This window comes from Heloderma suspectum, chromosome 9, assembly GCF_057233095.1.
Source record: "Heloderma suspectum isolate Gila_16-S chromosome 9, 16-S_ref, whole genome shotgun sequence".
Lineage (NCBI taxonomy): Eukaryota > Metazoa > Chordata > Lepidosauria > Squamata > Helodermatidae > Heloderma > Heloderma suspectum.
The window spans coordinates 28,539,546-28,553,751 of NC_139466.1; the positions used below are offsets into that span (position 1 = coordinate 28,539,546).

The 14,206-nt window shown below is 44.4% G+C and overlaps 1 protein-coding gene across 2 annotated transcripts in view; it reads left to right on the forward strand.

Moving 5' to 3' along the window:
- CHM (CHM Rab escort protein) overlaps nucleotides 1-14,206 on the forward strand; it is a 102,878-nt gene that overhangs the window by 66,935 nt on the left and 21,737 nt on the right. For both annotated transcript variants that reach the window (XM_084814014.1, XM_084814015.1), the window contains exons 11-12: nucleotides 2,540-2,603; nucleotides 4,465-4,561. In XM_084814014.1, coding sequence (XP_084670140.1) covers nucleotides 2,540-2,603; nucleotides 4,465-4,561 — 161 coding nt within the window. The remainder of the gene's footprint in view (nucleotides 1-2,539; nucleotides 2,604-4,464; nucleotides 4,562-14,206) is intronic.

A 14,206-nucleotide genomic window follows, 5' to 3' on the forward strand; every position in this document is an offset into this window, starting at 1 on the left:
TATAGTGGGGTGGTTTGCCATTGCCTTCCCCAGTCGTGATTACCTTTCTCCCAGTAAGCTGGGACTCATTTTACCGACCTCAGAAGGATGGAGGGCTGAGTCGACCTGAGCCGGCTACCTGAGAACCAGCTTCCACTCAGAACTCAGGTCATGGGGAGATTTTCGGTTGCAATACTGCCACCTACCACTCTGCGCCACACGAGGCTCAGGGGCAATAGAGAACATAATAAAATAATGAGGACATCGAGGCAATGTTGTTCCCCAGCGAGTGGTATTCACAGGAATGCCGCCTCTGGTGCTGGAGGCAGCATGCCGCTCTGTACCGGTTTTGGGGGAACATGAGCAAGGTGCTGTTGCATTCCGGTCCCGCTTATGGGCTTCTGATGAGTATCTGGTTGGTCACTCGATAGGCCCTTGGATCGGCTCCAGCAGGTCTCGCACGTCTTGCCACAGATTTGAATGCTCTCTCAATGTTAAATTACCTATAATTTGATAAGTGTACTCCATCCTCATCCATGTTATTGATAAAGATATCGAACAGGATGAGAGCCACTATTGACCCTTACAGAACCTCAATTTCCAGTCTATCATCAGACCATTTATTACTCCTCCTTTGCGCTCAATTCTTCAGCCAATTTCATGCTCATCATTCAGGGTTTCTTCTGGGCCAGGGCTTCCATACTTTCTTACAGAGATGGCACGGGGGACTAGGTCAGAAGCCTTGCTGAAGTCTAATAGTATGTGTGGGCTTTCCCCTTGTGATGCAACCCATTACATTAACAAAGAAGGAAACTTGTTCCTGCTCGACTTTTCTTTTTAAAACTACCTGCCAATGGCTGTTATCTTTTTACCTTGAAATACTTAACACTTCATGTGTGTTGGTTATTCTTCACCAGCAGAATGCTGTCTATGCCCACTGCATACTTGTCAGAGCTGGGTTTTAGGCAGCTGCTGAGTGAGAGCCAGGAGTTGCCTAAAGCCAGGAGCCGCCTAATCACAAGCCAGGTGCCAAAATCCAGTGGCCAAAATCCAGTGTTGTTGACTGGCCAAAGCCCCAGCCTGATCTGGAAGCCTTCCTGCTCAAGGGAGCCAACTGATCACTCCTGCTGCACCCAGGCAGAGCGAAATAACTCAGGGATGTTCTGACCCTGGGTTGTTTGTCGTGACAGCCAAAGCCAGAATTCTAGGCTGTTGGGAAAGGAACAACCCAGACTTGTAATGCAAGAACAAACCAGGAACAAATTCCATCCTTGGGTTGTTTAGGTCAGTGGGAGCGGGTGGGCAACTGGGATGCAGCTCGCTCCTGCTCGTTCACGACAAACAAATCCTGGGTAGCTGAAACATGTGAACTGGGTCACAGAGTCTTTCCATTGCCCAGGAACCCTTTACTGCCCAAGGACCACTCAGACCCACTTGCCATGTGGAGCAATAGTGCACAGAACCGTGGGTTTCTAGCTCTAGCGGTGGCAGCTCTAATAATATATAGCGGACTGCTTCCCCACCCCTGCCCCTCCTCAGCTTTGTTCAGTTTGTGGTGGTGTGAACACGAGTCATGGCGTAGACAACAAGCTGTAACCACCCAAGTAAGCCAGGTGCAGAAGTGTCCTTACGGTGCAATCCTACGCATGTCTACTTGGAAATCCCATTGCGTTTAATGGAACTTACTCTATGGTAAGTGTGTATGCGATTGCAGCCTTCTGTATACGACTCTGGAACGTATTTTAGTGCGTGAAGAGTGGCCCAGGAATGTTTAAAATAAGCAAATAAAATGAAATAATATTTTGTAAATGGTAGCAGTTGCACATTTATAAATGCCTTGCTGTTGGGATCCTATGGTGGCCAGGATCCCAAAAGCTATTTTAGGCACACTCAGTGACTTAGGTATGCCTAGTGTTCTTTGTTTTGTTTTCATGGAATCGTAGGGTCAGAAGGGGCCTACAGGACCATCGCGTCCAACCCCCTGCTCAGTGCAGGAAGCCTGATTCCCAGGCGGTCCCCCATCCAAGTCCTAGCCAGGGCTGACCCTGCTTAGCTTTTGTACTTCTTTACACATCAGGCCCTTGTGCCATATCACAACCTGCTATTGGAGGTCCCTGAAGTGTTTTGCCATGCCGCATGAGAGGGGAAGGTGCTTTTCAAGAAACGTAAGCCCAAAGCTTCCTGCGACACACGCCAACTAGTTGCACAGTTCTTTGGATCCTGGCCATTGAACGTCTGGGTTGATAACTGTTTGCCAATTCGAGTGATTTTATGACGGGTGACATAAACAATACGTTCCAAATGGAGTATTAAAATCATTATAGTCTGATAGATACTGAGCTAGATCTGGCAGTCTTTATATATGTGTGAGTCAAGTTGAGGTTAATTTCTTAACTAAGCTGGCCATGTGTAAAATAGGTCATTAAGAAGTTTTAGGGCTGGTAAGTGTGGGACATTCGTTTCTCATGATGTTCATAGTGTTATTGCTGACAAAGCCTGAATCCATATGGTTCCCCTTTTATGTTTGGTGATGGTCCATATGTGCTTTGTTCACTTACAGGCAGATCTCCAGAGCCGTTCTCATTACTGATCGATCAATACTGAAGTCCGGCTCAGATCAACAGGTTAGCCCATCTCTTCAGTACTGGTAGCTTTGGTACATTTTTGGTTTTGTGTGGTTCTTTGGCTTTGTTTTGTTTTTTCATAAGCAGCTGCTGTTTGTGTTTTAAGTCATAATTTTTGTTCAGTTATCAAAAATCGATTTTTGAAAGTAAGTAGTCTTGGCCTTGCCATCATGAGGCTCTTTCACCAGGTAACAGGAAAGCCTGAATGTTCAAACACTCAGCACTAGAAAATGACCAGTGAATTGACTAAGTGCTTAGTCAGTTAAGGGCTCAATCCTATGCCATGGCTTCCTGGGGAATGCTGGGAGTTGTAGGATTCTTTTCCTTCTATACATGCATAGGATTGTGCCCTAAATGAATTCCTGAGAATAAGTAAAGCCTAAGTTAATCATGTTTTAATCCCATTTAAATCAATGGGAAACGTTAGTCAAATTCAATTCCACTCAGTTCTTCATTTTTCTAGCATTAAGTACATTCTATACTGTTTCTGCATCAGTTTTCAATCTTTTTAAAAAATCAGCATGAAAATTGGTGCATACACTTTTTCTAATATATGGGTTTTGGACACACTTTGTCCAAATATACACATTTTTGTATACGTTTCTCAAAATATTCACATTTTTTCAAGGAATTTCCCCTAGTATGTGTTTTTGTGTGCACTTTTCCCTATTATATGCATTTTGTGTACTTTTAATTTGCAAACTGAATCACAAAATTTGGGAAAGTGTAAATGTCGCCATATAACTGTGTTTCAGTTTGTGTGCTGGTTCAGGAAGTGCAAATTTCGTAAGTTTGCATTAAAATGCAAACCTGACAAATATCTCACCCATTCCTAGTCATAACTAACTCAGGCTGAATCCAGCCCTACATATCAAACAGCAGCAGAAGGTTGATTGTGGACCACACATATGGAACTTACAAGTACCAGGTTGTGGGACTGGCCCCTTGATGTCTCTTTTTCTCAGCACGTATCTCTCTCTCTCTCTCTCATTGATATCCTGACCTTTCTTTATTGCATTTGTAATTCCCCTCATCTTCCATGATGGAACTCAAAGTGGTGTGCACAGGGCAGACTTCCAGCTGTGCCCTGCAGACATATTGGACTGTAATTCCTATTATTCCCAGCCAGCATGGCCAAATATAAATTTTAAAAACCCATAGGTCATAACCAGCAAGTATACAGATCAGTCTAATATATATGCAAAGCACAAGTAATTACAGAACAGCATGCAAAGCACGTTAAAACAGATATCCTTAAAAACAGTCTGCCATGCGATTATTCATATAATGTTGCCTTGATCGCTCTGCAGCCAATGTAGATGAGGCTACTTTTTCTGTAACAAGCCTGTCTTTCTTTGTCAGTAAATATTCAATTTTCTCACGCTTGACAAAGAGTCAGAATGAAATGAGAGTTGAAGGGAGAATGTATTTCTGTTCTAATTATGCATGAGACAATCAAGTACATCGTGAGGGCTGATCTTCCGCTGTCCCAGCTCTACAAATACAGTGCCCCCAATCGTGTGGGATATTTCTGTAATGGCCCTCAAATGATGGCAGAGGGCATTCGCTGACATCAAACATAAATAAGCATTGTCCTTTCCTTGAGCTAAATGTACCATTGGTTTCGGGAGCGTTCGTAATGGCAGTGCCATGGACTCACATTAGCAGCACTTGCCAATGTGAGACCATGGGAAGAAAGATCCACTCTTTTTACAGTTGTGCTTCGGAAGACACTGGTATAAAATTTGGAAAATATGCTGCAGGGAAACTAAAAGATCTTGCATCTTTGCATGCAAAAGCTACTAGATGGGCTCATTCAAAATGACTTTTTTCTGGCTAATCTGTCCCCTCTTCTTTCTAGATTTCCATTTTGACTGTCCCACCTATGGAGTTAGGTCAGCCAGCCATTTGCCTTGTAGAACTGTGTTCTACAGCCATGACATGCATGAAAAATACACGTGAGTACACATTTTGACTTCATTCTTCTCTTGTTTTTAAAACAGGAAAGGAAGACAATCTATCTTTTGATTCATTCACTCCTGTCTTCTTTTAATCGATCTGATCTTGCTTAAGCCACTCACCTTGAATAACTTTTTATTCTCAGTAGGAAGGAAGAGAAGCCCGTGACTCTAACCTGGTAGAAACTCAGGGTCATAACCAGTTCATACTTCTCAACAACAGGCATGTTTGCCGTGGTGTGAAAAGGAGATACAAGTCTACAGATGTGTATTAGACACACATCAGGGACCTGTAGCCAGTAGCAGATCCTGGTAATGGATTCCCCTCCCTATATATGTGAGTGTGTGGGTGTCTAGCTTCCTGTTTGCAGCACCCTTTCTCTGTTGTGCCGAGGCAAAACCCCAGCATCTAGTGAAACAAAAATGCAACAGCAATAAAAGAGATTCATATAGATGTTTGCATCAGGAGAACTTAAACCTCAAGCCTGGGGACCAAATCTGGCCCTTCTGGGGTCACCAGATGGCCACACCTCTTTTCTCCAACCACCAGTCATTTGGTGGTTTTCCGGCTTTTGTGCAGTTTTTCCACCATTCTAAAAGATTGGAATGCCTATCCTAGGGCTTAGCTACCAGTGTTAAGAGCTTTAAGCTACAATATGCTGGCATTTTGGCCCAGTCCCCTTTTGCCTTTGGCCTCGCCCACCGCTGGGATGCGGCTGCTGAGAACTTCTCCGAAATGAAGTTCAGCCCCTGGGCTAAAAGAGCTTCAACGCTCCTGACCTAAAGGGACGGGATGGGACTCGGTTAGTACAGCAGCACGGTTCTGATTATTTCTGCACGAACATATTTAGAAGTATATATTATGTATTGTATAGATGAGCAAAGGCCTTTCTGAAAAGGGGTTTGTGGGATTTCCACTAAGATCTCATTTTTACGAGAATGTGTGTCTTTTTTTAAGTGCCTTAAAAGATGGATTTTAAAAGTTGGAATAAATATTGCCCAGAGTAATGTAATCCTGCATCCATTTTGCCTTTCCTGGTCAACTCAACATTTACTAGCAAAATTCCACTCGGAATGTGCTGAACTAAAAATGACAGCAGTAGAATTCATGTCCAGATCGTACAAATTCCTGAGCTGGCAAGTAAAGCTGTAAGGAATAAATGAAAAGGCTACTCTGGAGTGGGGGGGCACCATCACAACAGTATGGATCATGGCTGAGTTGCAAGAAGACCCAGATTGTTGTGCTTATGCTGCAATGGAAACTGAAGCTACTACACTAGCAACAGTTATCATAGAAATGAGGCTGTGACATAGGGCTGGTAAATATCTGAACCACAGCATGATTATTTGATTTACGACCACATCTCGAAAGTAAGTAAACAGCACTGCAAACAAATAGGCTCCTAGCAGGATACTGGCAAACACTGCATTTTAACACAGAAGTGGGTCTTGCAACAAGAAGTTCTAATAGGAGTGTTCCTATTCATGGTGCCAGCCAGCCAGCTAGCTATCACCTCCTCCTGTATACTCCATTTCCCCCTCCCCATTTTCTGTTTTTCTTTTCCAGTTGACACTCAATGTTCTGTGGTTATTGAGCATGCTCAGTCCTCACTTAGCTGTTTTTTGGGAGGGTGCCCCATAAGGTTTGTTGTTGTTTAATTGCACTTCTGCAAACCTCAGGCTTCTCCCAAGCATGTGATATATCCCTCTCATTTCTTGGTGGTGCGATTTTGTCCCCAGTCCTGTTGGCACTCAACTACCTGAATTTAGTATTAAAAGGAGTGAGGTAAATAAGTGAATGAACAAACCGAGATAGGTTTAACACTGTTTGATTAAACATTTTGGCTTCCACCATCCTCAGCAACGCAGCTGGGATTTCCAAAGAACCCTGGGAACCCAGGTGACAGTTTTTGTCACTAAGCTGTCACTTTGACTCCCACGATGAGCTGAAACATTTAATGAAACAGTGCTAAACCTATCTCAGTCTGGTCATTCACTTATTTACGTTCATATAGTCAACAGGGAATAAAAGCAGGATCTATTTAAAGAAATGCAATGTATATAGATGAAGAGGTATGGGAAATATTGGATGTTGATACTTAGGTAAGGAGAAAACTTATTTAGTAAACTGAAACACAGCTGGATAAGGTCAAATTTGTGGAAAAACGAGAGAGATAAAAACATCCCTTCCATTGCCTTGGGAAATGTTATAGAATTTCAGTATATGATTAATAGCTTTTGGTATTAACCCGATTCATGGGGCTGCGTGGGATAATTTTTTGTTGAGTGAAAACTCTGGGTTGTTTCCCCCTCAACAACCCAGAGTTCCAGGTTTGCACATCACACCAAACAACGCAGGACTGGGACGTTCCTGGATGATTTTCTAAATGGGATGTGAAGCGGAAGCAGAGCCTGGGCAGGAAGCAGCACACTCACTTGCTCCCACGTGGCCCCAACCAGCCACGGGTTAATTCACCCAAAGTTGGTCATTATGTGCAAACCAGGTTATTGTGTGGGATTGGCTCATTTTACAGACGACACTAACCTGATCAGTTAGTGAGTTCTAGGAGCCACTTAGAAAACCCTTGGTAAGGTTGGGGAGAGAGAAGAGTCCTGGGGTGGGGATACGTAAGAAAGGAGCTATCGGGAAAGTGTTTGTGGGAACACAAGACTCGAGTTCCAAAGGAGTTGTATAGAAAGCATAGTTTTAATGCTTCCTGAGGAAGCATTTTTAACTGTATTTTTGTTTTATTAATTAACTTAGTTCGGTTGGTTTCATGAAAGGGTCATTTGCAACATGTAATTGTTGCTGATAACATTATCTGTCTATCTATCATCCATCCATCGATCTTGTTACTTTTAGGAGGACTTCAAATGTGCCTGATCTTGTAAGCTAAGCAGGGTTAGCCCTGGTTAGGACTTGGATGGGAGACTGCCTGAGAATCAGGCTTCCTGCATCGAGCAGGGGGTTGGACTCGATGGTCTTATAGGCCCCTTCCAACCCTACGATTCTATGATTCTGTAATTCCAGTGTGGTTGAGAAGAATTCAATGCTGACATCACAGCCATGCTATCTGTTGTTCACATGAATGTCAGTTAGAGACTGCAACTCTAGGAGGCTAAATAACAACCACATTCCTAAGCATACAGTGGATCAAAGCACCTCAAGCAGTGGCAGCAAACTGATAAACCCAGCACTAGATGTCTCTTCCCTCCTCACAGTGCTGTAAGGGTGGTACAGCAATATCATCTTTGGTGACATCACTAAAAATAAAATTAAAAAATTCTGCACCAAGAAAAACTGAATCCCATGACCTGTATCAATTCTTCCAGCTAAACAATTCTTCCTACCTTTGCTTATTTTGCATAGTTTATCCTACTTCGACTGGTCGTGAGGAGGGGCAAGGATCCATGCAGGTCCTTTAAGGCCCTAATCACTGCTTTGCTGATTTCACCAGCCACCGCATTTGCAAGCTGCCTGACTTCACACCACTGTAAAGGCCAGAGATTTGCTTTTAAAAATGAAAACAAATGCCCTCCAGATCCTACACCAGCTTCCACATTTGTGCAGGTTGTGGTATATGTGCAGCCCTGTGCATGAAATGTTCACTCTCTTTCCTTCATGCACCTTTTTGATATGGATGGGGCATTAGAAGTTTGGCCTTGTTGTCTCCATGCTAAGTTTTGGGTTTCAAGTCTTTTGGCGGATGTGCAGCACAATCCTATGCATGTTTGTGCAGAACTAAGCCTCACTGTCAGGGCTGGCTACAGGTTTGAGGAAGCCCTCGACAAGTGCCCTCTTGACACCCCCCTGCCTGGTGGTGGGCAGCAGCTGCACTCTGAGTTGGCACTGGGCAGCTGAGAGCTACCATTTTAATTTCCCACAATGCCCCTGACCTACCAGTGCTCTGACACATTGTGGAACATAGAATCATAGAATAGTGGGGTTGGAAGGGGCCTATAAGACCATCAGGTCCAACCCCCTGCTCAGTGCAGGAATCCAAGTCAGAGCATCCCTGACAAGTGGCTGTCCAGCCTCGTCTTGAATGCCTCCAGTGTGGGAGAGCCCCCCACCTCCCTAGGTCATTGGTTCCATTGTCATCTTGCTGTAACAGTCAGGACGTTTTTCCTGATGTTCAGCCGGAATCTGGCTTCCTGTCACTTGAGCCCATTATTCCGTGTCCTGCACTCTGGGATGATGGAGAAGAGATCCTGGCCTTCCTCTCTGTGACAACCTTTCTTTTAAACAATGTCTCTTGGACCTAGACACTTAAAAAAAAAGTGAGGCCCAAGGCAGACAACACTGGTAGCCTCTGCTAGAGTTCTAGGGCCTCAGCAGCTGTCTGAGCATGCCAGGAGCTGACACCAAGCCTGCCCAGGGAAGTGTGCATATGATTACAGCATGATTTCTTTATTTTTAAGAACTGTTCTCCTATTCCTCAGCCAAAAGGGCTTCAAGAGCTGCTAACATACAATTGATAAAAGCAAGACATTCCCTGCCCACAGGCTTACAGTCTAAAAAGACATGACACAAAGGAAAAAGGGAGCAAAGAGGAAAAAAAGTAAGTGGTTTTTCAGCAGGGCAATTTGAATCTGCTTCCCATCTCATTTCCCTTTGCTGCAGCTTTAGTTAAAGAACCCAGTAGCACCAATACTGGGTTGAACATTCTGTATTGTTGAACTGGGGTATGTGATAGGAACTTTGACATGACTCTATTCACTGTCCTGGATTAGGAAATCTCTGGAGGAAAACTAAAAACTGAGAAGTTCTGCTTTAGTCTGAGAAGTAGCTGTCTGTCATAGGTGCTTACACATGTCTTTGCTAATTTTGGTTCTGTTATTAAAAATCACTTTAATAAGCTTTTGTGGAAAAGCTGTAATTATGTATTTACACTTCAGGTCAATTGGACTGCAAATGCACATTCATTAAAATGACAGATAGTTATCTTAATTTTTTAAACTCTATTATAAGACACCACAGGAAGCCCCAATCTGCAAGACTTTAATGCTCAGCCTTTTTTCTCATGAATGAGTTTACAGCTATTTTGCCAAATGGAGGGTAAACCCCATCACATTCCTCTGTGCCCTGTTCGCCCCATCTGGTTATGACTGCATTCAGACACTTCTAAAGTTTACCTTTAGCTTTGAATGGGGATGGGTTTCTTCCTCCAAGTTCCCATATTCTTCCATTTTGTGGGCAGGATACTCCACGCATGACAGTACTTGTGCTGTCACAAATATTAATGTTCAGTTTGGACGTGAGAGGCTGCCACGTTCAAAGCCCTACCTGGCCGTGGAAGTTCCTTTGGGCACATTCTCATGTCGCACACTGCAGAAATTGAAAGTAGAGTGTTGGAGGAAATCAAACAGGGCGTCAGGAGTGTTTCTGAGAGTAGGGAGTGGAAGAGTAGTTCAGATTCTGAAGAAGAACCACCAGACATGGGGGAGGTATGTTCCCAGGCTAGTCCATATATGGCCAGGCAGGCTGCTCAGGTTTCAAAGGTCCAGCTGCAGGAGGAGGGTCCCTCTTCACCCCCAACCCCCTGGTTAGAGACAGCGAATAGGGAGAGGTGGGGTTTGGGGAGTCTGAATTAATAGCTGCCAGGCGCAGATGCAGAGCCAAGAGGGAGAAGGCCAGGGCAGAACTTAGATGGTCTTCCCGATTGGCCCTGTGTGAACAGCGGTGCTTAGAAACCTCATATGAGAGAGAGAGACCTCCCCCCACCCCTTAAGTTAGGCTAGAGAGACCGCCTTTCTTTCAAACGGTGGGCAACTTTCGTAGCTACCTTTTGAACCCCCGAAGGCATTTCCTTGCAGACTGAGAGTCACTGAGAATTTGCATCTGTATGACCCTTTGTGGTAATGGATTAAAAGCTGTAGATTGAAGCCTCTTGTCTGTCTTTGATTCAGTGTTTGAAGTTCAGTGGGGCAAATGGAATCCTGACAGCGGGGCAGTTGCATGGCCCAACACCCCCACTAAGTTTCTGCAGGCAGACTCAGGGTAGCAGGGTAACAGGCATAGCACGATGGGCTGCCCACTCTGATCTGGCTTGCACAACCCCCCAGCCCTTGGTCCCCAAGGGGAGAAAGCTTACCTTAGGGGCCAGGACAGGGTAGCGCCAGCAATGCCAGCAGTAGCTCCTTGGGAGACAGGAGGGGCTCGTTGGGCCATTCCCCTGTGGCTTTGTTTTTTCTGCATGACCCTCAACACTACCATAGCCTTATATTTAAGGATTAACCTAGTAGCCCCAGGTGACAAGGAGTTGCTTGCAGGTGAGTGAGCAGGCTGGTGTGTCCATCAAAGACCCAGTTTGCGTGGTTGCAGGGTGATTAATAAGCCCCGGTGGCTTGTTAGCCGCTCCTTCATGTGCCGGTTGCATGCTGGCCAAATTCACATAATTACCCTCGCTGGCGTGGCTTGTTGTGATGTTTGAACCCTGAGAGGGTGGGTGCTAAAGAAACCACCCAGAACCCATGGCCTGTTTTAGGGTTGCTGGGTGGCTTGTTAACCACGGCTTGTTAACCACCCTGCGATGGTGTGAACCAGTCCAATGAAACAGAGTGGGCTGCCAGCAGAAGGAAGCCACCTCCTCTGTATCTTCGGAGGCTTTTCTCTGGGTGTCGCTGCCCACAATGGTGTGACTGCTGGGAAAAGAGCCTTCTCTGTAGTGGCCGCCTATCTTTGGAACACCCTTCCCAGGGAGATCCACCTGCTGTCTTCATTGTATACATTTAGACCCCAGGTTAAATCCTTCCTCTTCAAGCAGGCATTTAACCGTGACTCTGTTGCTCTGATTATTAAGTTTACTCTTTAATCTTTTTCTGGTATTGTTAATGTTTTAATGTTTTGATTTTTTAATTGTTGTATTTATTGTTTTGGTGCTTATTGTATTGTTTTGGGCTTTTCATGATTGTATACCGCCCCGAGGGCATCTGCCAGTTGGGCAAGATATACATTTAATAACTAATAAATAAATATCCAGCACAGAAATGCAGCAGACAGCTGCAAGAGGGGCCCTTCTCTACTAGCTGTGTCCCTGCTCTACCAGTTCCCAGCAGGCTCGTCACCTTTTTTGCCCCCAACTGGCTTTTGTGCACTTCTTTACAAGGCCACACCAATGACGGCTCTGTTACCCTAGCATCTCTTTCCATCTGAGATTGTGGGGGCGGCACTTCATAGAATCATAGAATAGTAGGGTTGGAAGGGACCTGTAAGTCCATCGAGTCCAACCCCCTGCTCAATGCAGGCATCCAAGTCAAAGCATCCCTGACAGGTGGCTGTCCAGCTTCATCTTGAATGCCTCACTACTTACATCTCTCATGATCCCCAGCCAGTGTCATTTTGCCGTGAGCTGTAATTCAACCCCCCATGGTTTCGGAAGGCGATACTAGCAACATAGTGGTGCTGGTCATGTCTCCTGTAGTTTAGAAAGAAGCATGCGTGAAAAGAGAGAGGAGAGGCCCATCCTGAACTCCCCTTGGGGGGTGGGAGAGGGATTGGTCCCTTCCAAATGGCCCAACTGAACAGAGAAATCCCAGGGTTTTCTGTGTTCTGTTGGGTCACTCAAGAGGTTTATTTTGGGAGAAAGCAGTAGGCTGCTTACCCATTCCAAATTGGAGGCACTTTCCCCCACCCATTTATTTCCACACAGTTGTGATTGCCAGCAGAAGTGGTCCATTATGTGGTAGCCAAGGTGAAAGACTTGCAGTAGGGTGCTGCTCACCTATTATTTGTGGCACTTTCTTTTCCAGAAGGATGTTCCTTGCAATTCCAGTTCTAGTGCTAATGCATCAAACCAGGAGAGCAACAGGAGCTCATGGGCAGATGTGATGAGGATGTTGTTCTCCACTCTTGGGGGAGGGCAGTGAAGAAGGCTGGGACCAACACAAGAAGGTGCTATGCACGCACCTCTGACTTGCACACCTGCAAACTCAAACGTCCGAAGCAGCATCTTTTAGTTGCCAGATGTGCGTGAGTGCATTCTTTATGCTGCGTAGGACCAAGGTCTGAAAAACTAATATGGCTTTTTTTTTAAGCCTTTAGATTGGTAAGTTTTGATGTTTGTGTTTTTGTTTCTTGCAAACTTTTGAAGACCAGTGGGTTTGTGATGGAGGTTGGATGGAACTAAATTCTAAGCAAAGACCATGATTATCAGGCCCATTAAAAACCTACAGGTGTTATTTAAAGGGCTTGAATTACAGGAAGGTCAGAAGGCCCTAGGCTCTTACTTTTGAGATGGCCCACTTTGCTACTGTTTTTGAGAAGGCGACTGGGGGGGGGCACTTTGGAGACCTCCTTTAGAGTTCTGACTGAAACCCAGAGCGGTTTCACCACCCCACTGACATCGGAGCCACCAGCCTCCACTGAAGGGGGCATGGTTACAATTGGGACGAGTTGGGGTTAGGCTTTGTGCATTTTATTAAAGCTCCCACCACTACATTTCCCCCTATAATTCTAGCATTCTGGTGCATGCGTGGGGGGGATGTTTGTTTATTTTAAAAACCACATATATATGGTTTTTAAAAATATGGTACGAGGAGATATAGATAGATAGACAGACAGACATATCCTTGTATAGATTTCACAGCAGCATACAAAAATATAAAACAATATCAAACAGTGGTATTAAACAGGTTAAAACATCAGTCAAACAATTAAAGCAAAACAAAAGCAACATAGCCTAAGAAAGAGAAAAGCACAAAGCAACAGATAGGTGATTAAAGGCATTCGGGGGGGGGGGGGGACTTTAACCTGCCTCCAAAGAGAGGACAGGAGAGAAGGATGTATATACCTCTCTCAGAAGAGAATTCCAGAGCATCAAGTCCGCCACAAAGAAGGCTCTATTCTGTGTGGAGGCTAACCTTGTCTTCCCTTGGGATAAAACCTTAAGCACGACTTCCTTGGAAGATCTTGTGCTGGGGGGCTTATACAAGAATGAGATATCAGCTCTCAGGCTGGTTGTAAATGAGCACTGATTTGCTGATCTCCCCTTTCCCATAATTATTTAAGGTAAGTATGCAAATACCTCTGACCTTGGATCACCAAGCAAAGATGACTCACATGTAATCAGTGTTGTCAGCTGGGGAACCAAGCTCCTTCTCTTTACCCTAAACACCGAGACCGTAATGATGGAATTGTTCAAGCCCACTCATTGTCCTTTCCTGCTAGAATTGCTCAAAGCCAAGCATTGGCAACTGCTGTAACTAATGCACTTAGGCCCCAGTAAATCAAATAGAGTAAAAATACACATCGATGAGGCTTAGACTTATAGCAATAACCTCAGAGGTAATCAGGTAACTGTACAGAAAGTAAAGTGAACTTTAAGGATTGCTGTTTTAATAGAAAATTGATGTATGACAACAGAACACTTCCGTTTCCTCTGCATCTCCCCCTAACTCCTCCCCTATCCTTGATGCATTTGCTTATTTTATATATTTAAAATTTTTATATCCCACTTTTTTATAATTAAAAATTCTCAAGGCACTTTGCAAGAATAGTTTAATGTTTAACTGTTGTTTTTAATATAGCCTCTAACATAATACAAGCAAAGCAATAATTAAAACAGTATCCTGTGCATGTTTAGACAGAAAAATGTCCTACAACTCCCAGCATTCATTAGCCAGCTGGGAGTTGTAAGACTTTTT